The sequence below is a fragment of the Carcharodon carcharias genome, chromosome 18 (assembly GCF_017639515.1).
Source record: "Carcharodon carcharias isolate sCarCar2 chromosome 18, sCarCar2.pri, whole genome shotgun sequence".
In the NCBI taxonomy this organism is placed as follows: domain Eukaryota; kingdom Metazoa; phylum Chordata; class Chondrichthyes; order Lamniformes; family Lamnidae; genus Carcharodon; species Carcharodon carcharias.
Genome location: NC_054484.1, coordinates 49276238 through 49300553, shown reverse-complemented (window position 1 = coordinate 49300553; position 24316 = coordinate 49276238). Strand labels below are relative to the sequence as shown.

General features: G+C 43.4%; 1 protein-coding gene across 1 annotated transcript in view; it reads left to right on the top strand.

The window, feature by feature from the left end:
- Positions 1-24316, top strand: part of LOC121290964 (glutamate receptor ionotropic, kainate 1-like) — a 384058-nt gene that overhangs the window by 328932 nt on the left and 30810 nt on the right. The window contains exons 12-13 of the mRNA XM_041212040.1: positions 321-439; positions 5176-5393. Of these exons, the coding sequence (XP_041067974.1) occupies positions 321-439; positions 5176-5393 (337 nt within the window). The remainder of the gene's footprint in view (positions 1-320; positions 440-5175; positions 5394-24316) is intronic.

Sequence of the window (24316 nt, the reverse complement as noted above, 5' to 3'; positions counted from 1 at the left end):
TGCTACAAGTGACCTTTCTCTTAATGGTTGTACTGCAGTCTCAAACAGCTTTTGCAGAATATAAATATCTGGGGGTGAAAACTGATGGGAATACTTCCTGACCTCTATTCCAACATATAACATGTTAAGCACTCCACCACGGCAGCACAATAAATACAGCTCTAAATTTGTTCCAAATATAATAATGAATAATGTCACACTCACTGGCAACTAAACTGTTTACTGATCTGTTTTTTTTAAGCACTGTTGAATATTTGATGTTTGCTGGAGCACTGTGTATTCATCTGATATTTACAAACTGTTTCTATTAATTACCACAGGTTTACACCCTACGAGTGGTACAATCCCCACCCTTGCAATCCTGACTCTGATGTGGTGGAAAACAATTTTACTTTACTAAATAGTTTCTGGTTTGGAGTTGGAGCTCTCATGCAACAAGGTACATAGGTCACACATCATTCCTACACACATCCCACAGTGTGCTGGGGGCCTTTGTGCTTGGTAAGCTCCATCCTCAGCAACTATGCTCCATACTGTAAAACCTGACAGACATTAAAAAGAATAATCATGAATAGTACTGGAATAAGTACATTTATTGGTACAAAAATACATCAAACTGCAAAAATAACAATGGATTCCTGGCTGAGGAGATGTAGGATTAAAAACTGAAATTTAAACATGTAGAAGACGCATGACTATTGTCTTAAAAGTTAACGAGGGTTTAAGTAATTTTAAAGCCTGGTGAGGGTCAAATTTCATTTGGTACAAAAAAATTTAAAGTACGTCAATGACTGATATGAAAATGATCCATTGATGTGTTTCGAAACTCTCTGTTGGGAATGTGCTGTATTTGCACCTCAGTTTATATGCTTTAGTCAAATAGGTCAAGTTATAAGTGGGGGTAAAAGTCTCATATAGACAGGACTTCAGTTTTAAATGAAGTGAAGTGAGCTTTGTTATGAATGTAATTTGGGTCAATACCAACCGAACATGATCTGTGAAACAATATGAATGAAGAATTGCAACCATATATATCTTGGCTGTAAGGAAATAACTGCTCTCCATTTCAATTCTTCCCAAAATTTGATATTTTAATTAACATCTGACTGAAAGCTGCCATAACTATTAGAGTTATAATGTATTATAAGCATATGCAATAGCAGGTACCCTTAAACATAAAAAGGACATGCAACTACTGTTGAGAGGTTATTTAACAATTAATAGGATATGTGCAGTCCCCTCAAATGCAGTTTAACTTCAAATTCTTCATAAATGCCCATGGGGATCTCCCACTCGAGATCAGGTTTCACACCATTTTTAGGACTTTTTCATGGCTCTTTGTCTTGACCGTCTGTCATAATTTTGGAGAAATCCCAGTGGAAATTCACCTTTGCTGAGTTTAACTGTCTGACACAAAACGATTACTCTTCAGCTTAGTTAGGACTTACTACCTGAGAAAATTGACCTGTGACAGGTCATTAAATAATTTGCAGCTCACTTAGCTCCCATTATCCAATATATAAAAAGCTAATGCTGATGGGCTGCTGTGAAGAAGGAAAAGGATGGACTAGTATTTTGGGTGTCAACCCTTCATCAGAACTCCTGTGTGTATATATGTAAAAACAAATCCTAGTTTTATAATTGAAAATGGATACACAGGACTTCAAACAAATAGACAATGTGTAAAACAGTAATAAGATCATTTTTGATATTGTAAGATGGAACTACAAGAAGAAGTAATAAACACAATAATGTTTTGGACTTGTGTTTTACTGAAAATCTCAACAGCTTATGTTAATGCTGAAAATTGGCAGAAAAAATTCTCTGATCCTAGTATTTATTGTTTTCTTCCTATCAGAACACATTTGCAATGACAGTTAAGAAGTAATTAAACCAAGTATAGCCTCCACCCCCCTCTGAACGATACTTCTGCAGCCACAAACTAAATCTTGCTGGAATAAACATTATAGTTTCAGGCATTTTTGGTCTATTAAAGCTGAATTGAAAGAACATTATCATCAGGTTTTACAGTATAGCATCTGTGTGTTTGTGACGGTTGCATGTGTATGAGTGTTGATGAAAGCTAATTTTTTATTCATTACAATGGTGGCTGGTAAACTGAATGTATAGCAGCCATGCATGTCAAACACGCTGGAGTTTACCATCATCCACAGCAAACTGTGGGATGTCGTGTCTGATAGTTGCCACTACCTTGGATACATGACAGTCAGCCCCAACCAGGCTCTGCTTGTCTTTTTAAAGAGATTCTTAAACAAATGTTTGTGCATACAATCTTGTGGCACCTGTGGACCTGCGTGCATCATGTTTAGTTCCTACTGATTATTGCAAAAAAAAAGTTGAATCTTCTGTATGGAAAGTCTGTGATCTTTGCATGAGAGCAAATGTTGGATTTTTATTGTGATGATCAGAGTTTCTCTTTCCTGCAGACCATGAGCAAAGTCTGGATCAGGATTGGCTGTCATGTCTGCCATAAGGCACTAAAGAGACTTCAGCAAGTATTGTCGCTGAGCAGATCTGACCCTTATTAAATTTTAAAGTTGCTGACTCACTAGAATTTTGGCACACCAACAAATTCTCAAATGGAAAGAACTTCTTTTATTCTTAAAAACAAATTTGGTTAGTGAAAATAGAACTATTTCAATATTGAGTAGAAAAGGCAACATATGTGAAAATCCAGGTACATGTTGCATCTTTAAAACCCTTTTTTATGATCTCTTAGGCAAGAGGAGTGATTTTTTAAAACCAGTTCAGCTTGTAAATTGAAACAAAATGGCAACCATAAAAATCTGGAAACACTCTTTAGAGTAGTTTCTATAGCTTAATAGTTTCCTTTCCACTATTGTGACTTAACAAGTATTGGTGTTGTACAATTCTTTAATAGTGAATTAAATTTCTTGATAGCATAGAAAATACTCTGCGTTTGCATTTAAATGACTGCACTTCACAAACTCTCTTTTATTATTGCCAATCAATCCAGATTTATTTACCAACACAGATTTAAGGTTACAATAAAACGACCTCAAAGCTATCCTTCATAGATCAATGAGTGCATCCAACCAATTTAAGCCATTACACATAATCAGGATCTTGAGAGTATAAAAGGAGACTTTCCTGGGATCTCCCACTGCAGTGTTTGTGTAACTACTAAATATAGCCCAAATATTAAACCTACTTCTCTATTTACCTCTAATTTACTGCAGCCCAATTCAGCAGGTTGTTCTCACTAAAATGCTCTGCCTGGAATTGTTATTCAGCTCCCCAATATTTTTGTCTTAGTATTTACTTGAGCCATCCTGTGTCACCTTGGCTGTTAACATGTTTTTATGCTTAAATTAGATAATTTGATAGGGATATTGGTCGAAGAGTGAGCCCAGGGCTGCGGGTATAAATAATGCCTGCCGTGTAATATGAAATGAGGTCACCTGACAATTACTGGTGATGTTTTCCCAAATGGCTTAGTGAGTAAAGCCATTCCTGATATGCTACTAAGCCACACAGGCCAAAAGGTTATGGTCTGTTCAGCTGTGCCAGCAGCAGCAGTGCTAGAATTGGTCTCAGTGTTCCTGGGCAAGAGAATGGAAGTATCAGCCAGAGTTCCCACATCTGATTCAGTGACTACAGCTGGAAATACACATCGGGATTAAATTCGGCTGTGATGCTTCCGTGTTTTGAATACCCTGGTAATAGTCAATAACTGTATTCTCACATGAAGAATAACCATTGGGGAAGGTACCAGGGCACCAGCTGCCTGTGGAACTGAAACCTAGCAAGGGTCAGCACCTTCAAGAGAGGAGAGAAAACTGAAGGGAGAAAAAGAAAAAAGAGAGAATTGTCTGGTTCACATGGTAAGTACACTCATGCACCTTGAGTGTAGGTAGTGACTGGCCAGGCCATCCACCTGTCAACACCCATCACCATTCTCTCATCTGTCAATTGTATTATATATCAACCTACATTGGCCTGTACTAGGAAGCTACTTAATACTTAAGTTATTATTTTGAAGTAGATATGAACGCAGCCCATCAGGTTGCAGGTAAGATGCAATAACATGCCAGTTTTCTTCGATTCAGTGAATGAAGTGTCCAGTTTCTTCTTACTTTCTATTCTAAATTTGAGCATCTTCCCAAATGGTTGAGTACATACATTTGATTTTCAGATCAGTCTAAGCTTTTAAAATTCAATTAGTTTCTGTCCTCTTCTTGTTAATGACATGTTAAAAACAAATTATTTTGAAACCAGAATAAAGGAATTAATAACTCAATGTTGTTTGAAATATTTAGTTTATACAATGAAAATTGTCTGTTATATTTTGAAAAGGAATGAAGATTGTCCATTTTTTTTATATTTAACTCAATAGTTTACGTTTCCCATAATTCTTTTTTATCAATGTGCTTTGCCTAAGCATTGGAATGATTGAACCCTAGAAGTTTACAGCACAAAAGGAGAATATTTGCCTTACCGGCTCTTTCCAAGAGCAGTACAAAATTAAACACAATGCTTTGTTCTCCTTATAGCCCTGTGTCTTTCTCTGTTTCAAACATTTGACCAATTTTCCCTTAATAACTCAATGGTCTCTGACTGTGTCAAAGTTTCCCTTGTTTCAACAATCCTCTATGTAAATATATTTCTTGTACTGGGTTCCCTCACTTTCTTGGAAATAATTTAAAATTAATGAGCCCTTGTCAACTCCCAACCAGAGGATTAGTCGTTTAAAGAAAATTCATCCTAATGTTAAATACTATTAAATCTCCTCTTGGAAGTAGTTCCAGTCTCCTAAGCTTATCCTCGTAACTAAAGTTTCTTAGCCCTAGCATCATCCTGGTGAACCAAGACTGTTTACTCTCTGTGGTTTCGATGGCCTTATGTCCTAATGCCTTGTGCTGCTTTTGTGCCTTCCTCAATGTTAGTGCCACCTGAACCACTTCATTGACCAGTGCTCAACTGTCTTCAATGACATTACGTTCATTGCAAAGATGATACTTGTACATTTGAGTGAATGAGCTACTTATGTACTCTGCTGTCTTTCATCATATTTCACAAGAGTTGCAAGTGGAATAAATGCCAATTCTCGGCCAAGTTAGATGATTAATGGTGTTTTGTTCAGCTGTCCTCAATTTGTGAATATAATTTTTCTTATTGCTGCCATTATGACAGGATCGGAACTGATGCCCAAAGCTCTCTCCACTAGAATAGTGGGTGGAATCTGGTGGTTTTTTACATTAATTATAATATCGTCATACACTGCCAACTTGGCTGCCTTTCTGACTGTGGAAAGAATGGATTCTCCGATAGACTCAGCTGATGACTTGGCGAAGCAAACCAAAATCGAATATGGTGCAGTCAGGGATGGATCCACAATGACCTTCTTTAAGGTAGGACGTGTACAAGTATTGATTTTTTTTATCTTTTAACCATGCCCAATTTTGATGCTCTATAAGCTTCCAATGTGATCATGAAAGTGATAATACATAGATTCAAATGCACACAATAAAGATTTAAGATGTGTCTTTTTCAGCTGGTTGTCTTCAGGTATTCAGGTTGCATGTGGACTGGAGCTGCGATTCTAACTGGATGCCATACCCTAAGGCACTATAGTCTTGTTATTCATTATTTAGAAACAACTTTGTCTAAACAACAGGAGCTTTATTAGTCCAGTCACTGAATTTAGGCTTTCTGTTTAATTTAGTCTTGATTGAAAGTGTGGAAATTCATGTAATAGATTACACATTATATTTGATTTTGCAAAACAGAGCATGTTTCAGAGCTTAGATATAGAGTATAGCAATTATGGTTGGTGACAGGAACAAATAAATATTTAGCACACACATAATAACCCTCTGTCCACAATTCAAACACAGACATTAATCAGCATTATAAATGGTTTAATACTTCCCTTAAAAAAGCAAAGAATTTCTATTGATGAATCCAACCTTCTTAGGCTATGAATTTAAGATGTTCTAATTTGGATAAACAAAATGGTAAAAGCAAAGTTTACAAATTCACACTTCTGTCACAGAACATCAAACAATTCTACAAGTCTTTTCTGCACTTGTAAGCATAAAACTTTGTGTGCCAAGGGCCTGGAAGTAACCAGATCTTGCAAGGAGATTCTGTTAACTGGACAGAAGATCCAGCATAACTCAATGATCTTTGTCACATGCAGCAGGAACTCGGAGAACAAAGATCATTGAGTTATGTAGGATCTTCTGTCCAGTTAACAAAATCTTCTTGCAAGATCTGGTTACTTCCAGGCCCTTGGCACACAAAGCTTACAAGCACAGAAAAGACTTGTAGAATTGTTTTTAGGCCATCAAAATGCATTGCTTTAAATATAAAATAGAATTAGAAGATCATTACTAGATATGAAATAGGAAAAGAAGCAGTTTTTGTGCTCTACTGGAATACTCCTGTAGAAGATCTGTGCTATCACTTCCCTTCACTGTGAGCTTTATACTAAATTGGAGATTAACACAACTGATTTAGACTTGTTATTTTGAAATACATTTTCTGGGTATTCTTGTTTATTTGACCATATAAGTTTCAAGTAACAGTTGTTTTTTTGGCTGATATTTGGCAAACAGGACTTAGCTCTACAAATGCTTACTGTCGTTTCACAGAATCAAGATCTGACTACACACTGTGTATGCACGTTTAATCCATATTGTCTATACCCAAGATTTTACAAACTCTGCAGAGATCATTTAATGTGATATTCCCATTACAACTACTGTTAAGAAATGATTACCGAAGTAAACTCTTTTGGGCTTTCAGAGCACATTTCATGAAGGCCCTAAGGGTAGCATTACACAAACAGAATCATCACAGACAAACATATTACATATTAACAAAGCTAACTACTGTACAAAAGTACATGCCAGTAGACAACATTCACTTAGTTAAAATTACATTAATCAGTAAAGCAAGATGCTGCATTTTGAAAGTACTGAGACCGAATTTTTATCCAATTTCATTGTTCTGCTCTTGAAATGTTACCTCCCTTCTCTGACTGATTCTAAAGGGCAACACATCAATAAATATGTGGCTCTCTCTTGAAGCTTTGTTTCATTACGGCAAACTGGAAGCAATAAACAGATAATTTAATCTGTACTGGTTGTATGCAAAGCCTCAGAAAAAACAGAGCCTGGAAAAATTTACCTTTTGGTCCTTGTTGCAAGATTTATTGGGTCAAGGGTTTGGGGAAGGTATTGTCTTTAAAATCTTTCACTTGTCCTTTCCATTCTACACAGCTATCTCTCTTAAACCTTCCTTTCTCTCCAAGTTCCCTAAATGCTGCATTTTCCACGCCCATCTCTCTCAACGTCCCTTTTCAAATCCCTTCACTCTGACTTCCGCCCATGTTCACAACATCAAGACTGTCCAAAGTCATGAGTGACATCTCCTAGTTGCAGCCTCTGATGCTCATTCCGTCAGACACTCCAACAAGTTCAAACCTTAGCCACCCAGTCCCATCCCACATTAAGTTTTTTTTATAATTCATTTATGGGATATTGGTGTCACTGGCTAGGCCAGCATTTATTGCCCATCCCTAGTTGCCCTTGAGAAGGTGGTGGTGAGCTGCTTTCTTGAACTGCTGCAGTCAGTGGATTGGTGTGGGTATACCCACAGTGTTGTTAGAAAGGGAGTTCCAGGATTTTGACCCAGCGATAGTGATGGAACAGCAATATATTTCCGAGTCAGGATGGTGATTGGCTTGGAGGGGAACTTCCAAGTGGTGGCGATAGTGATGGAACAGCAATATATTTCTGAGTCAGGATGGTGATTGGCTAGGAGGGGAACTTCCAAGTGGTGGTGTTCCCATGTGACTGCTGCCTTGTCTTTCTAGATGGTAGCAGTCGTGGATTTAGAAGGTGCTGTCTAGGGAGCCTTGGTGAATTTTTGCAGTGCATCTTGTAGATGGTACACACTGCTGTTACTGTTCATCGGTGGGGAGTGGGGTGAATGCTTGTGGATGTGGTGCAAATCAAGTGTGCTGCTTTGTCTTGGATGGTGTCAAGCTTCTTGAGTGTTGTTGGAACTGCACTTATGCAGGCAAGTGGAGAGTATTCCATCACATTCCTGTTTTGTGCCTTGTAGATAGCGGACAGGCTTTGGGGAGTTAGGAATTGAGTTACTTGCCGCAGAATTCCTAGCCTCTGACCAGCTTTTGTAGTCAATGTATTTATATGGCTAGTCCAAATCAGTTTCTGTTCAATGGTAACCCCCAGGATGTTGATAGTGGAGGATTCAGTAATGGTAATGCTATTGAATGTCAAGGGGCAATGGTTACATAGGGCGGAATATTATGCCTTGTGGGTGGGCGTGTGCCCGACCCAATCGGGTGTAAAATAGCACAAGAAGTCGTTGGGCAAGCGTACTAATGTCATCCCACATGCAAGCAATCTTCAGGTTGGCGGGCACACGTGGCTGTCAGAGCTGCGCCCGCCAACAATTAAAAGGCCACTAAAAACCAAATTGATCTAGATTTTACGTTGCCTGTGCAATTTCGCACTCATTGATGGGCAAAATGGGCAGGCGGGCAGCTCACATTTTGCAAAACCTCATCCAAGTGCGGGATAAAAAGGGTCAACAGCATTGCCAGTGTGAGTATTGAGAAGCTTAGGAGATAGTTTGCTGCTGGGTGCTCATTGAACTTGATAGCCTCATCTCAGCTCTGAGCTTCATTCTTAGCATTTCTAGGCTTCATTTCAGGACTCATTGGTAACTCCAAAGGCCCTGGAGGATTTTGACTGTGTGGACCCTTCCATGTATCAGACAGCCTTCTGTGACTTTGGTAGTGGGGATTGTGTTTTCCACTGGAGGCACCTCCTCTGAGGAGGAAGGGAGAGGAGGCCACGTGTCCCAGTACAGCTTCCAGGGGAGTGACCTGTGGGAGGAAAGGTGCAGGCACAAGGGGCGCAGGGCAGTAGGTGGTCCATGGTGGAAGGGGCTGCAGAAAATGCTTCTATCCTGCTGCCAGGGTTTACAGGCAGCAATGCAGTTACCTCAATATGTCCGAGATGTAATGCCGAAGGAGGCTCCGCCTCTCCAGTGAGACAGTGACCTCCATTTGTCAGATGATTGAACCTGAGATCAGCTGCAATTGTGTGGGTAGACACCCCATGCCAATGGCTCTGAAGGTCAAAGTGCTCCTCAACTTCTATGCCTCCGGCTCTTTCCAGGGATCAGTGGTGAACTTTTATGGAGCATCCTAATCAGCTGTCCACAGTTGCCTCAAGCTGATGACAGAAGCTCTGTTTGGGTGGGTAATGACATTTATTCATTTCTGTACAGACAGGCCAGCCAGGCTGAGCGAGCCAGAGGGTTTGCAGCAATTGTTGGGTTCCTCCGTATCCAGGGTGCCATCAACTGCACACAAGTGGCCATCAAGTAAGCAGTGGGTCAGCCGGGTGCCTTCCACTTGACGAACGTCCAGATAGTGTGACCATGGGATGCATATTCTGCAAGTCTGTGCAAGGTACTCTGGCAGCTCCCATGATGCTTATATCCTGAGGCCCTCCCAGGTGCCAAAGCTGTTCAGTGCTCCAGCCTGACTGGATGGATGGCTGCTGGGTGACAAGAGCTATCCATTGAACAGGTGGCTTATGACGCCTCTGCGACATCCAAGAACAGAGGCAGAGCAGCATTATAATTGGAGTCATGCCTCCAAGGGTGGTGGTAGAGCGGATCATAGGTCTTCTCAAGATGCACTGGCGATGCCTGGACCATTCACAGGGAGTAATACAATAGCCCCCAGAGCGGGTGTCACTGATAGTGGTCGCATGCTGTGCTCCCCACAATCTGGCACTGGCAAGGGGGGACCCACTTGAGGAAGAGGATCTTGACGCAGCTCCACAGGCCACAGAGGATGAATCCAGTGGTGAGTTTGAAGAGGATCATGATGAGGAGAATGCTGAGGGCATGGAGGCAGACGTCTGTATCCTCCAGGGAGGCAGGGACACCAGGGACACCTTGATCCAACGCTCCTTCAGCTAGGCTGCCAAAGATCTGTTCTCACCTCACACCAGGGCTGCCGCCTCCATCCCCGGAGTCTGAAATGACCCTTTCATTTGAACACAAAGTCCACTCAGTACCTGTGCAATAAAGTTTAGAGCCAATAATGTCCAGCATTACATACTAGCATACCCTGCACCAAAAAAAGGTGAAGCATACTCAGGCCATTATGACAAAAACAAAGTGTATGTAATTTTCACTATCAAAACAAATTAACATTACCATCTCTGGTGTTCATTCCCACAGCAGTAAACATATAAATAAAACATTACAGAACAGTAGATCACCTTTGACCACTCCCTCTTGTGCTCATGGTGCCTTTAACTTATGTTTACGAGTGCTGCATCTTGGTGCCCTGCACCCCCCACCGCCCCCCCCCCCCCCCCTCCCCAACCCCTCACTGGCAGTGGCATTGGGGACAGCCTGCTGACTCTGCTGTGTTGTTGGCCTTGATGACCTTGGCAGTCGTCCTCTGGCCAGTGGAGCCTGTGCTAGTCCCACCTGGGAATGAGCCGCCAGTGTCATGGATGGCATCTCTCCAGTCATTGCAGCCTCATCAGATGCCACAGTCACTGGCAGAGGGGTGCTGGAGCTGCTGCCATCACCCCGAGCACCCTGAGCCAGCAGAGGTGACAGGTAGTTCATGCACCAATGTGAGGTCACTCTCTGCTCACCATTGATGGACAAGCACCTGGATGGGATACTGGGTGCCTCATCCATCTCCCACACTGGCACTGACCACCTGAGATTATCACTGTGTGAGGGCTTGCAGCTCCGAGCGCAACCCCTGGAACCTCTGATTCTGTCCCCAGAGCTGCCTCTTCATGAGACTCACCACTCTCTCAATGGAGGAGGCAGTGTGTTCGGCTATGAGGGTCAATGCAGTGCTCATGCTCCATATGGACTCCTCCACAACAGAGACCATGGCACGCAGACCCTCATGGATCTCTGCCAGATTCTCCCGCACATCCCGCTGGACATCCAGCATCTATTGCCTAATGGATGACTCCAAACGCTCATCATCTGCCTTTGACTCAGCATCGTCCTGATCTCCAGCAGTCCTCCAACTGCTGGCGCCTTGGGCACTCTCTGCCTCCATCTGCACCTCAAGCGAGTGTGAAATGCCCTCACCACTGTGCACCAACATTCTAGCCAAAAATCTAACCCCCACCGAGGTGCTGGTATCTGCGCTGATGCCTGGTTAGTGAGAGCGGGTGTGACACAGGGGCTGCTGAAGCCTGGTGGTCTTTGGGGTCCTGCGAATGAGTGCGTGCTGACGAATCTAAGGGAAAATAATGACATGTCATTAGTTTAAGTCATCACACTGTCACTGTGAATGCCAGGCACCCTGGCGACACAATGGAGATCTGCATCATGGTGCCATCGTGTTTTAATGATCAATGCGGACTCCAGTTTTGAGTCTCCCATCAATAAAGAGACTACACAAGAGTGTTTGCACAATCCAAAACTTTCACCTCTGTGCACTGCACTCTTACCTTCCTCTGGCATCCCAACCTCTCCATGACCGGCTGACCGAGGTGGGTGGTGCCTCTCTAGCTCTAAGGCGTCGTACTCAAATCTGGTCAATATGAGCAGGTTTGGGGGTCCTCCACCTGTCCGTGACCTCTCAATGTTGTTATGGCTTCTCTACTCCTGAAAGGACAGAGGACCATTGATAAGTCTACTCTCTACCTTCAGCACCGTTGCAGCCTGGCCATTCCCACCTGAGGAGCACCTTGTAGGGCACATCCAAGTCATGGCCCTCGAGCTGGAAGGCACTCAGTCCAAGCAGCCAGGGCTCACCCCCTTAGCCAGCTCCAGTGTCATTGACAGTTGACACTCAGACTTTAACACTCCTGAACTACACAAGTGGATAGCCAGCCCTTAACACTTCACTACACTGATACATGGCAACACAGTGCTCACGCTTCCCGAGCACAGCAGGTTAGTGCATCTTTTGCAACACCGCACCCATGTGTACTGCACAACCTCGTGACTGCTCACATCCTCCAAAGCTTTTTGTTGTCTGGTGTGGTGGCCACCTCCTTCCGTCGTTGGGGATGAGGGTGTTCCTCCTGGCAGCCACCTCCTCCATGAGCACCGGGAGGCACTCATCCAAAAACCAAGGGGTGGGGTGGGGGTGGGGGCGAGGAGTGGTGCCGAGTGCCCTCCTTCCTGATGTTTCCAGCCGCTATTGAGGCCATATCTTCACTCTCCAGAACACAGAAGATATGCATTTCCCTGGCAGCCTTCAAGGAGCTGCCTGTGATGTCTTTAAACCGCCCATCAGGTCGCCATTGGACCCGGTGCCCAACAAGCCCCCAGCCCCGCTCAGCCTTTCCCGACCATTGGTAAGATGTGTTTCATGCTGGGCGGGCCTTAATTGGATAGCCAGCATGAAATCACAGTCGCAGGCTGGAGGGGGAGGGTGGGCCTATTTCCATGCCGGTCCTGGGCCCTGCCAAGGGTAAAATTCAGGCTGTGCTGCTCGCGGGAGATGGTCGTTGCTTGGCACTTGTGTGGCATGAATGTTACTTCCACTTGTCAGCCCAAGCCTGGATATTATCCAGGTCTTGCTGTATTTGGACATGGACTGCTTCAGCATCTGAGGAATTGTGAACATTGCTGAACATTGTTCACCTCAGCGAACATCCCCACTTCTGACCTTATGATGGAAGGAAGGTCATTCATGAAGCAACTGAAGATGGTTGCGCTGAGGACACTACCCTGAGGAACTCCTGTGGTGATGTTCTGGAACTGAGAAGACTGACCTCCAACAACCACAACCATCTTCCTTTGTGCTAGGTATGAATCCAACCAACGGAGAGTTTTCCCCCTGATTTCCCATGGACTCCAGTTTTGCTAGTGCTCCTTGATGCCACATTCTGTCAAATGCTGCCTTGATGTCAAGGGCAGCCACTCTCACCTCACCTCAGGAGTTCAGCTCCTTTGTCCATGTTTGAACCAAGGCTGTAATGAGGTCAGGAGATAAGTGACCCTGGCAGAACCCAAACTGAGCATCAATGTGGAGGTTATTGCTAAGCAAGTGCCGCTTGATAGCACTGTTGATGACCTCGTCCATCACTTTACTGATGGTGGAAAGTAGACTGAAGGGGCAGTAATTGGCCAGATTGGATTTCTTCTGCTTTTTGTGTACAGGACATACTTTGGAAATTTTACACATTGTTAGATAGATGCCAGTGTTGCAGCTGTACTAGAACAGCTTGGCTAGGCAAATGGCAAGTTCTGGAGCACAAGTCTTCAGTGCTATTGCCCGACTATTGTCAGGGCCAATAGCCTTTGCAGTATCCAGTGCCTCCAGCCGTTTCTTCATATCACATGGAGTGAATGGAATTTGCTGAAGACTGGCATCTGTGATGCTGGGGACCTCCAGAGGAGGCTGAGATGAATCATCCACTCTGAACTTCTGGCTGAAGATTGTAGCAAATGCTTCGGCCTTATCTTTTGCACTGATGTGCTGGGCTCCTCCATCATTGAGGGTGGGGATATTTGTGGAGCCTCCTCCTCCAGTGAGTTGTTTAATTGGCTACCACCATTCACGACTGGATGTGGCAAAACTGCAGAGCTTCAATCTGATCTGTTGGTTGTGGGATTGCTTAGCTGTGTCTATCACTTGCTGCTTATGCTGTTTAGCACGCAAGTAGTCCTGTGTTATAGCTTTACCAGGCTGACACCTCATTTTTAGGCATCCCTGGTGCTGCTCCTGGCATGCCCTCCTGCACTCTTCATTGAACCAGGGTTGATTCCCCTGGCTGGATGGTAGTGGTAGAGTGGGGGATATGCTGGGCCATGAGGTTACAGATTGTGTTTGAGTACATTTCTGCTGCTGCTGATGGCCCACAGTGCCTCATGGATGCCCAGTCTTGAGTTGCTAGATCTGTTCGAAATCTATCCCATTTAGCACAGTGGTAGTGCCACACAACACAATGGAGGGTATCCTTAGTGTGAAGATAGATCTTTGTCTCCATAAGGACTGTGCAGTGTTCAGATGCATCTGCAGCAGGCAGTTTGGTGAGGATGAGGTCAAGTACGTTTTTTCTTCTCATTGGTTCCCTCATCACCTGCCACAGACCCAGTCTACCAGCTCTGTCCTTTAGTACTCGGCCAGCTCGGTCTGTGGTGATGCTACCAAGGCACTCTTGGGAATGGACATTGAAGTCCCCCACCTAGAGTACATACTGTGCCCTTGCCACCCTCATTGCTTCCTCCAAGTGGTGTTCAACATGGAGGAGCACTGATTCATCAGCTGAGGGAGGGCAGTACGTGGTAATCAGCAGGAGGTTTCCTTGCCTATGTTTGACCTGATGCCATGAGACTTCATGGGGTCCGGAATCGATGTTGAGGATGCCCAGGGCAATTCCCTCCTGACTGTATACCACTGTGCCGCCACCTCTGCTGGTGATGGTGGTGTCTGGGACATTATCTCTAAGGTATGATTCTATGAGTATGACTATGTCAGGCTGTTGCTTGACTTGTCTGTGAGACAGCTCTCCCAATTTTGGCACAAGTGCCCCTGATGTTAGTAAGGACGACTTTGCAGGGTCTGGGTTTGCCGTTGTCATTTCCGGTGCCTAAATCAATGCTATGTGGTCTGTCTGGTTTAATTCCTTTTTATTGACTTTTTAGCGGTTTGATACAACTCAGTGGTTTGCTCAGTCATTTCAGAGGGCATTTAAGAGTCAAGCACATTGCTGCATATCTGCAGTCACATGTTGGCCGGACCATGTGAGGACAGCAGATTTCCTTCCCTAAAAGGCATTAGTGAACCAGATGGGATTTTACAACAAATGACAATGGTTTCATGGTCATCATTAGACTTTTTAATTCCAGATTTTTATCGAATTCAAATTCTACCATCTACTCTGGTGGGATTCCCCAGAACATTACCCTGGGTCCCTGGATTACCAGTCCGGTGACAATACCACTATGCCACTGCCTCCCAGCTGCTCATCGACCATTCCAATCCACATTGAGCAATATTTGTACCGTTTCCTCTCACACAATAAATTTAAAATCCTTTCATACCCTCAACCCATCCTGTGCCTGCAATTTCTTCCAGCATTGTATCTAGTCCTGCATTCTTGCACCTACATTACACCTTCCTCTACTGCACCACTGATGGTAAAACTTTCATATGTCTCAACTTTACGCTCTGGAACACCCTCCATAAACCCATCTACCTTTTTTTATATCTATCCCTGCCTTTTCTCAACCATTTTATTGACCAAACTTTTGATTGAAGAATGAAGTTGCATTGATGTAGCATGTTTCACAGCATTAAGTTGTGCCAAAGCGTTTTGGAGCCAATCAAATATTGTTTTTGAAGTATAGTCACTGTTATCACTCCTCATGCATTATGCCATGTTCACTCCTTTGTTTGTCTTCTGTTTTTTTTCCCTGCCTACCCCACCATGTAAAGCACTTTGAGATGCTGTCTATATTAAAGGCACTATATAAATGCAAATTGTTGTTGTAATCAGTTTCTGATTGTCCGCATTACTTATATTTGAATTGGTTTTGGTCTTTTTCTCCTCTTACACTTGAGATTCTAGACACAGAAAGTGTAGAGCTGGACTAATCTCATACATATCCCATCAGACCCTACAGTGAAAAGCAATCAGTTTCTTTGATGAACCAAAGATTCAGGAGAGAGTCATGTATGTTATTGAGATTCTGCCCTGTGCTCTCAAATAGGTTGCAGAAATTATTGGATGCAGCAACATATATAAAAGGAACATTTTGTTAAATGGTACAGAGATACAGCATGCTGATCTGGAAAGAGATAAATCAATGGTTTAGTTTTACAAAAACAAATAATATTCCAGGTTGAATTAACGGGGTTAGAATGCAAAGCAAAAGACGTTGTTTTATTACTACATAAGGGCTAGGCAAACCCGATCTGGAGAACTGTCCATAGTTCTGGTCACCAATGATAGAGTACAGAGATAAACAATAAATAAATTGTTTATCAGAAGTTTAAGCTATGATGAAAAGGAAGTGGGGCTCATTTTCTTTGGACAAGAAAAGATTTCAAGGCGCTTTCATTTGTGTTTTTTAATAATACGGACCAATTCACAAAGTTGATCGAGGTAAATCGTTTGCTGTGGCTATGGTTTCAACCAACATGGGACAAAAGTCACAAATTAGATGTAATAGGCAAATCAGAAAGAACGTTTTCATCTAAGTGATAATAGAGTTATCCAGAGAAGATCATTGAAGTGAACAGCAATTCATTTCTTCCTCTCGAGAAAGAAGTGATTGAAGGGTATTATTAAAAAAGTGGTTATGTCAGGTTTCTCCTTCAAAACACAAGTAAGCCTAATGGGCTTTTAATGTTCCTATAAACTCTGAGGTGATCAAGTTTAGGTGCAATTGATTGCAACTGTCACAAACGTCTAAATATGATGTAATAGATTTTAAAGACAACTGTTTTAAAGGCACATTGCTGTTTTCAAACTTTTAAATTAAGTTTTTAAAAGGCTTTTTCAAAATGGAGGTATGGACAGATGACATGGCACCTTCCGTTGCTTAGTCAAACTTTGTCAGACTCATATCTCTAGAGCTAGCTACAAAGAGTCAGTAAAGATGCAAAGACACCTCCAGGAATTTCCATTGAATTCTATAAAATGTGAAAAACCTTTTTTCTTCTGAGGGGACAGGTGACAGGAAGGGACTTCAAAGGACCTCAATATAATTAACTTCTTTTCCTGGTGGAACGATGCTTCATCAAAATTAACATAGCAGCCATTTTACCTTTTGGAACTGTATAAAGTGTGTTTGAGAACAGCCATTTTGTAGAGCCTGAGAAAGAGCTCCAGGAGACAACTTCAGAGGGGGTTCTCACCAAGGGAGGACAAAGAGGAAAGTATTAAGAAATCAACTACTATCCTGCAGAGAGTCCGGGCAATCTGCAAGTACTGTAGCCATAGAACTAGCGAGGAATAGGAAACCTTCTCTGTCTACCAAAAGACCTCGAAGGCCTAAAATTCTGCAAATCTGTTCCCAAATTCGAAGAGGGGGATGTAGAATTCTTCTTTACTGCTTTCAATAGAGTAGCAGATCAGCTACATTAGCCCTAGGAAGTATGGACACTGATGATCCAGGGTCATCTAACAGGAAAAGTCTAATAGATCATTTCCACAATGGTACTGAAGCGACTGCTGATGACAAACAGACTAAAGATGCAATCCTGAGTGCCTATGAACTCAAGCCAGTGCCATATCATTAGCAATTCCAAAGTTCCCATAAAAAGCCCACACAAATATGTCTGGAATTTGAGCATGTCAAACAGATTGTAATCAGCTGATGGGTGCTTGCTTTAGAGATATAGCGTACTTATGATGGAATAAGAGGATTGGTGTTATTGGAGAAGTCCAAAAATTGTCTTCCTTACAATATTAAAATGCACTTTGAGGAACAAAAAATTACCTCAGCAAGGGCATCTGCTGTGAAGCCAAGAATTATGAATTAACTCATAGACCTCTGAATCACATGAGGCATGGATCAAATAGTTTGTATCTGCAGGGAAAGGATAAGAGGGAGACAGAAGGGAAGCAAATAGATCCTAAGGGAAAAGAGAATGAGGAAAAATGGGAAAACCCTCCACAACTCTGAAAAGAAGAAATGTAGAAGACAGAGCTACAGGATCATGCCCTGCTGTTTTAATTGTGGCAAACCAGGCTACATTAAGGAACACTGCATGCAAAGAAAGCCACAGGCAGTATTCCAACGCAGCCCATATCAGAAGTCACTAAAGTCGTAACCCTTTGTGCCAATGCAAAGGAAAGCACAAAAACCTATCAGAATTTCATGTGTAAAGGGTAAATGGCCCCTGGTGGTTCCAAAGAGCCAGGAAAGGAGATTAGCATTCTCTGGGATACAGGTTATTTACAGGCACCGATAGTGGGGAGAATTGAGGATCTCCCATGCAGAAGCAGGACAAATTCCAAAGTGGTAGTCAAAGGACTAACTGGAAAAGGTTTAATTCACTTAGAGAACTCATTACTGGGCAGGTGATGGTGGGTGCAATCTCAAGCTTGCCCATAAAAAGGGTCAACCTTCTGCTAGGGAATGGCCTCACAGGCTGGGAGGTGTTACCCCACGAAACTCAAAAACAGTCCAGAGACGCTGAGCAAACTGAACAATTTAAGAAGCAGGAATCTATAAAGTTGTAGAAAACTGACAAGGCTTCAGAATTCCTACAGGGGATGATACAACCTACAAAGGTTGAATTTTTTTTTGAAAAATATACTTTATTCATAAAATATCTGGAAGAACATTCCAAACCATTTCAAAATCATCATTACAAAAGTACAATCAGATTCAACTTTTATACATGTATCACAAGGTGCATCAATATAATCAATGTTGAAATGGCTAAGCCAGAACCCACAGAATTAAGCAGGCACTAACAAAACCCACAAGCATGTCAAGAGACAGTTTGGGAGATGCCCCACCTAGTCAAAGAGCCTGAGGGAAGTCACTTGGGTATTAAAAGGGCTGAAGCCCAGCCAAATTAGTTAAAAGAGGCAAAAAAGGGATCTGCTGAATTCTCAAATCAAAATGCCCCAAGGAAAGGATTGAGATCTCAGAGTGATCCTAAAGGGTTAATAGCTAACCATGAATTAACTAGCTCTGCCTGTGATGAAACAGCACAAGGAGTAGCCACACCCATCAGGGTGGAGTCACAGAATGCAACTGAGAAACTAAAAGAAATTGAACTCAGTTCAAACTATGACTTATAAAATAATTTATGAGCTGAGGGGTAGGCTCAAAATGTTGGAGCAAAAAGCCAAAACTCAAAACGCAGAAGCTGTTGACTTAGCTCAAAAAGAATTAAATAAGATCTGATCTGAGTGGAATGAGGAAAAACTGAGAGATTTTAAACTGTTCAAAGAACAAATCAGACAAGTGTATCAAACGATTCTTGCTAGAACATAAAAAGAATCTTAATGACATTCTTGCATCAGCAAAAGGGGATTCTGACCAAAGCAGGTTGGCACAGAACAAAGGCCAAAGCTAACTTGCTCACTCAAAGGGAGAATTTAAAAGTCTGGGGAGTGAACAGGAGATGTGTCCAGGTGAAGAAGCAGCAATTAATTTAGCTTTAGATATGTCTGGCACATTCTTTGAAAGCCTCAACAATGAAAAAGCTACAGATACTGAGTGCAGAAAAGCTCTAAAGTGAAAGTCAATGTAAACTGTTGTAAAAACTGGGAAACGAAGGAAGAAATCTACCAGGTAAAACATAATTGGAAAATAATAGAAGAGGAAGCAGACAATAGGAAAGTGCATTGCATCAGCCATTGGTATGTGAAAAAATGTCTATCTTTTGGTTCTTCAATATAATTCTGTAAAAAATGAATACTATATGTATTTCCATTTTTTCTGGTAAGGGGGAAGGTGTCACAAACATGTAATTATGATGTTACAGATTTTAAGAACAACTGTTTTAAAGGCACATTTCTGTTTTCAAACCTTTACATTGAGTTTAAAAAAACCTTTTTCAAAAGGGAAGAATGGATAGACAAATGCCACCTTCTGGTGTTTATTCAAATCTCTTCAGACTCTTATGTCTAGAGCTTGCTATGAAAGGTCTTAAAAATGCAAAGACACCTCCAGGGATGTCCATTGAATTTAAAGGATGTGTGTTGTATGTTGGTTTTGACTGGCTAAAGAAGGTTGCAGGGACACAGACATGTTTGAACAATAACTGGTTTACAAAGGGTCATTTGGTAGTACAGAACTTGAGTATTGCTGCAAAAAAGAAATATGTCAAAGCTTTCCATCTTGCACTCATCAGGACACTTTGCATATACTGTCTGTGAAGAGAGTGCTGATTGGTTGGCAAGTGGGCTCTGAGACCACTGAAGTCCCTTCCTGTCTCCTGTTCCCTCAGGAGTAAAAGGGGCTTTCACACTCAATGGGAATCAGGAGGAAAACTCTCCACTGGCTGGGGTCATACCTAGCACAAAGGAAAATGGCTGTGATTGTTGGAGGCGAAACAAATCTTAGTCCTGGGACATCGCTGTAGGAGTTACTCAGGGTAGTGCCTAAGCCAAACCATCTACAGCTGCTTCATCAATGACCATCTCTCCATCATAAGGTCAGAAGTGGGAATGTTCACTGAACTCACCAAAGCTCCTTAGGCTAGCACCTTCCAAACCCATGACCACTACCATCTAAAAGGACAAGGGCAGCAGATACATGGGAACACCACCAATTGGAAGTTTCCCTCCGAGCCATTCACCATCCTGACTTGGAAATATATCACTGTTTTTTCAATATTGCTGTGTCAAAATCCTGGAACTCCCTCCCAAACAGCACTGTGGGTGTACCTACACCACAGGCACTGCAGCAGTTCAAGGTGGCAGCTCAGCACCACCTTCTCAACAGCAATTAGAGGTGGGCAATCAAAGCGAGATCCAGCGTGCTCAAAGCTATATCCAGTGTGCTCAAAGCTATCAAATATGCACAGCAATCTGCGTTGAAAAATACAAGGAAATTGATTACTTAAATAATATCTGAATTTATTTAGTTTTCATTTTGTCCAAAAAAATAATTCTGCCTTACAGTACATGCTTGCCTGATTCCCAGCAGTTTTTAATTCATTTTAATCTCAGAATCTATATTTTCCACCCCCAACCACTGCGCCCCCCCCCCCCCACCCCCACCCCGCCCCAAGTCTCAGGGTATTAACTCTTCCCAATATCAGGGTCTAAACTCTCCCACCTCCTCCACCACTCCCCCCGACCATGCCTCTATTTTTTTTATTCATTCAAGGAATGTGGGCTTCGCTGGCTAGGCTAACATTTATTGTCCATCCCTAATTGCTTCTTGAACCACTACAGTCCATGTAGTGTAGGCACACCCACAGTGCTGTTTGGGAGGGAGTCCCAGGATTTTGACCCAGCAACAGTGAAGGAACAACAATATATTTCCAAGTCATGATGATGAGTGGTGTGGAGCCGAACTTCCAGATGGTAATGTTCCCCTGTATCTGCTGCTCTTGTCCTTTTAGATGGTAGTGATCATGGGTTTGGAAGGTGCTGTCTAAGGAGCCTTGGTGAATTCCTGCAGTGAATCTTGTAGATGGTACACACTGCTGCAACTGTGCGTCGGTGATGAATGGAGTGATTGTTTGTGGATGTGGTGCCAATCAAGCGGGTTGCTTTATCCTGGATGGTGTTGTTGGAGCTGCACTCATCCAGGCAAGGAGAGAGTATTCCTTCACACTCCTGCCTTGTGCCTTGTAGATGATGGACAGGCTTTGGGGAATCAGAAGGTGAGTTACCCCCCACAGGATTCCTTGCCTCTGACCTGCTCTTGTAGCCACAGTATTTATATGGCTAATCTAGTTCAGTTTCTCGACAATGGTAACCCCCAGGATGTTGATAATGGTTGGGGGGGGGGGGGGGCGCAGTTCAGCAATAGTAATGCACTGAATGTTATAGGGATATGGTCATTGCCTGGCACTTGTGTGGCAGGAATGTTACTTGCCCAAGCCTGGATGTTGTCCAGGTCTTGCTGTATTCAGACATAGATGGCTTCAGTATCTGAGGAGTGGTGAATGTTGCTGAACATTGTGCAATCATCAGCAAACGTCCGCACTTCTGACCTTATGGTGGAAGGAAAGTCATTGATGAAGCAGCTGAAGATGGTTGGGCCGAGGACACTACCCCGAGTAACTCCTGTAGTGATGTCCTGGAACTAAGATGACTGACCTCCAACAACCACAACCATCTTCCTTTGTGCTAGGTATGGCTCCAACCAGCGGAGAGTTTTCACCTGATTCCCATTGACTCCAGTTTTGTTAGGGCCCCTTGGTGCCACACTCAGTTAAATGTGGCCTTGATGTCACTCTCACCTTACCTCTGGAGTTCAGCTCTTTTGTCCATGTTTGAACTAAGGTTGTAATGAGGTCAAGAGCTGAGTGGTCCTGCTAGAACTTGCATGCCAAAGTATCAATTCCCCCAGTATCAATTCTCTCCCTCCAGCCTCCAAACTCTTCCATCTCCCCCCAGCCTCCAAATTCTCCCTCCTTGCTCTAGCTTCCAAACTCTCCCCTTTTATCCCAGCCATGTCCAAACTCTCCCCCCACTCCTCCCCTCCCATCGGTCTCTGAGCATCAGTGAGCAGGTTATTCCAATGCAAATGCTGCATCATAGCACTGTTGATGAACCCTTCCATCACTTCACTGATCTAAAGTAGACTGATGGGGCCATAATTGGCCAAGTTGGATTTGTCCTGCTTTTTGTGTACAGGACATACCTGGGCAATTTTCCACATTGCTGAGTAGATGCCAGTGTTACAGCTTACTGGAACAGCTTGGCTAGGGGTGTGGCAAGTTTTGGAGCACAAGTCTTCAGTACTATTGTTGGGATATTGTCAAGGCCTAAAGCCTTTGCAGTATCCAGTGCCTTTACCTGCTTCTTCATATCATGTGGAGTGAATCGAGTTGGCTGAAGACTGGCATCTGTGATGCTGGGGACCTCCAGAGGAGGCCAAGATGGATCATCCACTCGGCATTTCTGGCTGAAGATTGTAGCAAGTGCTTCAGCCTTAACTTTCGCACTGTTATGCTGGGCTCCCCCCCAGTATTGAGATTGTGGTTATTTGTGGAGCCTCCTCCTCCAGTGAGTTGTTTAATTGTCCACCACCATTCACAGCTGGATGAGGCAAGACTGCAGAGCTTTGATCTGACCCACTGGTTGTGGAATTGCTTAGCTCTGTTTATCACTAGCTGCTTATGCTGTTTGGCATGCAAGTAGTCCTGTGTTGTTGCTTCACCAGATTGACACCTCATTTTTGGGTATACTGGTGCTGCTCCTGGCACGCCCTCCTGTGCTCTTCATTGATCCAGTGTTGATCCCCTGGCTTGGTAGTAATGGTAGAGCGGGGGATACATTGGGCCATGAGGTTACAGGTTGTGGTTGAGTACAGTCCTGCTACTGCTGATGGCCCACAGCACCTCATGGTTTCCCAGTCTTGAGTTGCCAGACCTGTTCGATATCTATCCCATTTAGCATGGTGGTACTGCCACACAACATGATGGATGGTATGCTCAATGTGAAGAGGGGAAGGGAAAGGAGGGGGAGGGTGTAAGAGGGGGAAGGGGGAAAGAGGGGAGGGGGAAATTTCAGGGTCTAAACTATCCCCTCTCTCTCCTCTCCCAGTATCAATTCTCTCCCTCCAGCCTCCAAACTCTCCCCTTTTATCCCAGCCATGTCCAAACTCTCCCCCCACCCCTCCCCTCCCACCGGTCTCTGGGCCTTGGCCCTCGCTGATCTTCCAGGCTTCGGGACTCGCCGACATCTCTCAACAACAGCCCCCATGACCTCTCTCTCGACAAAACCCCCACACCCCCAAATTTCCCAATACTTTCCTCATTGCCATGGTCCTTGTTGCTCCTATGCCGACTTCAAAACTGGACCAGGGCTGGCCAGAAAACGTCATTTCAGGTTTCCAGCTGGCCCTGTGAACAGAGATCTCCAGTTGGTCATGGGGTAGAGGGAGGAAAATAGGAGTGGAAAAGAGGGGAGGGGGAGCGGGAAAGAGGGAAAGAGGACAGGTGAAGGGAGGAAGGGGAAAGGGATGGGGAAACAGGGGCGGGGGAAAGAGGAGGAGGGGAAAAGAGGGGGAGAAAAGAGGGGCCTGGATGGGAGGAAGAAATGGGGGAAGAGGTGAGGAGAGGGAAAAGAGGGGAGGGGAGAGGAGGAGGGAGAAAGAAGGGAGGGGAGAGAGGGGAGGGGAATAAGAGGAGCGTTGGGAGAGGAAAAGAGAGGACGGAAACAGAGAGGTTGGGTGGGGGTGTGATGCTACACACTGCATACGTAATCAGTTGGGACTTAGAAACATTTTGGCTGTGTATATAGTCACATTTTGACTGCAGGGCGGCAATTGCTGACAATGATGTCAGTTGATAACTATCATTTGACATCACCAGTGTGATTCTAAGTGAAAATAATAGCTAAATAGTCAGTTCTGAGTGAAAATGAAATAGAATGATAGTCAGATGATTGCTTCTGAATGCAGTGATCTCAAATGATGACAAAATGATCGCATTTGAGAACAATTGATGTCAAACGATGGCAAAGTGATTGCAATTGAGTGCAGTTGATGTCAAACGAATGCTGTTAAAAGCAAATGATGTCAAATGATATGAAATTTTTTTGGTAAGGATAGAACTCAGAACTGTTTCAAAACAAGGGGTCACCCATTTAGGACAGAGATGAGGGAATATTTTTTTCTTTCAGAGGGTCGT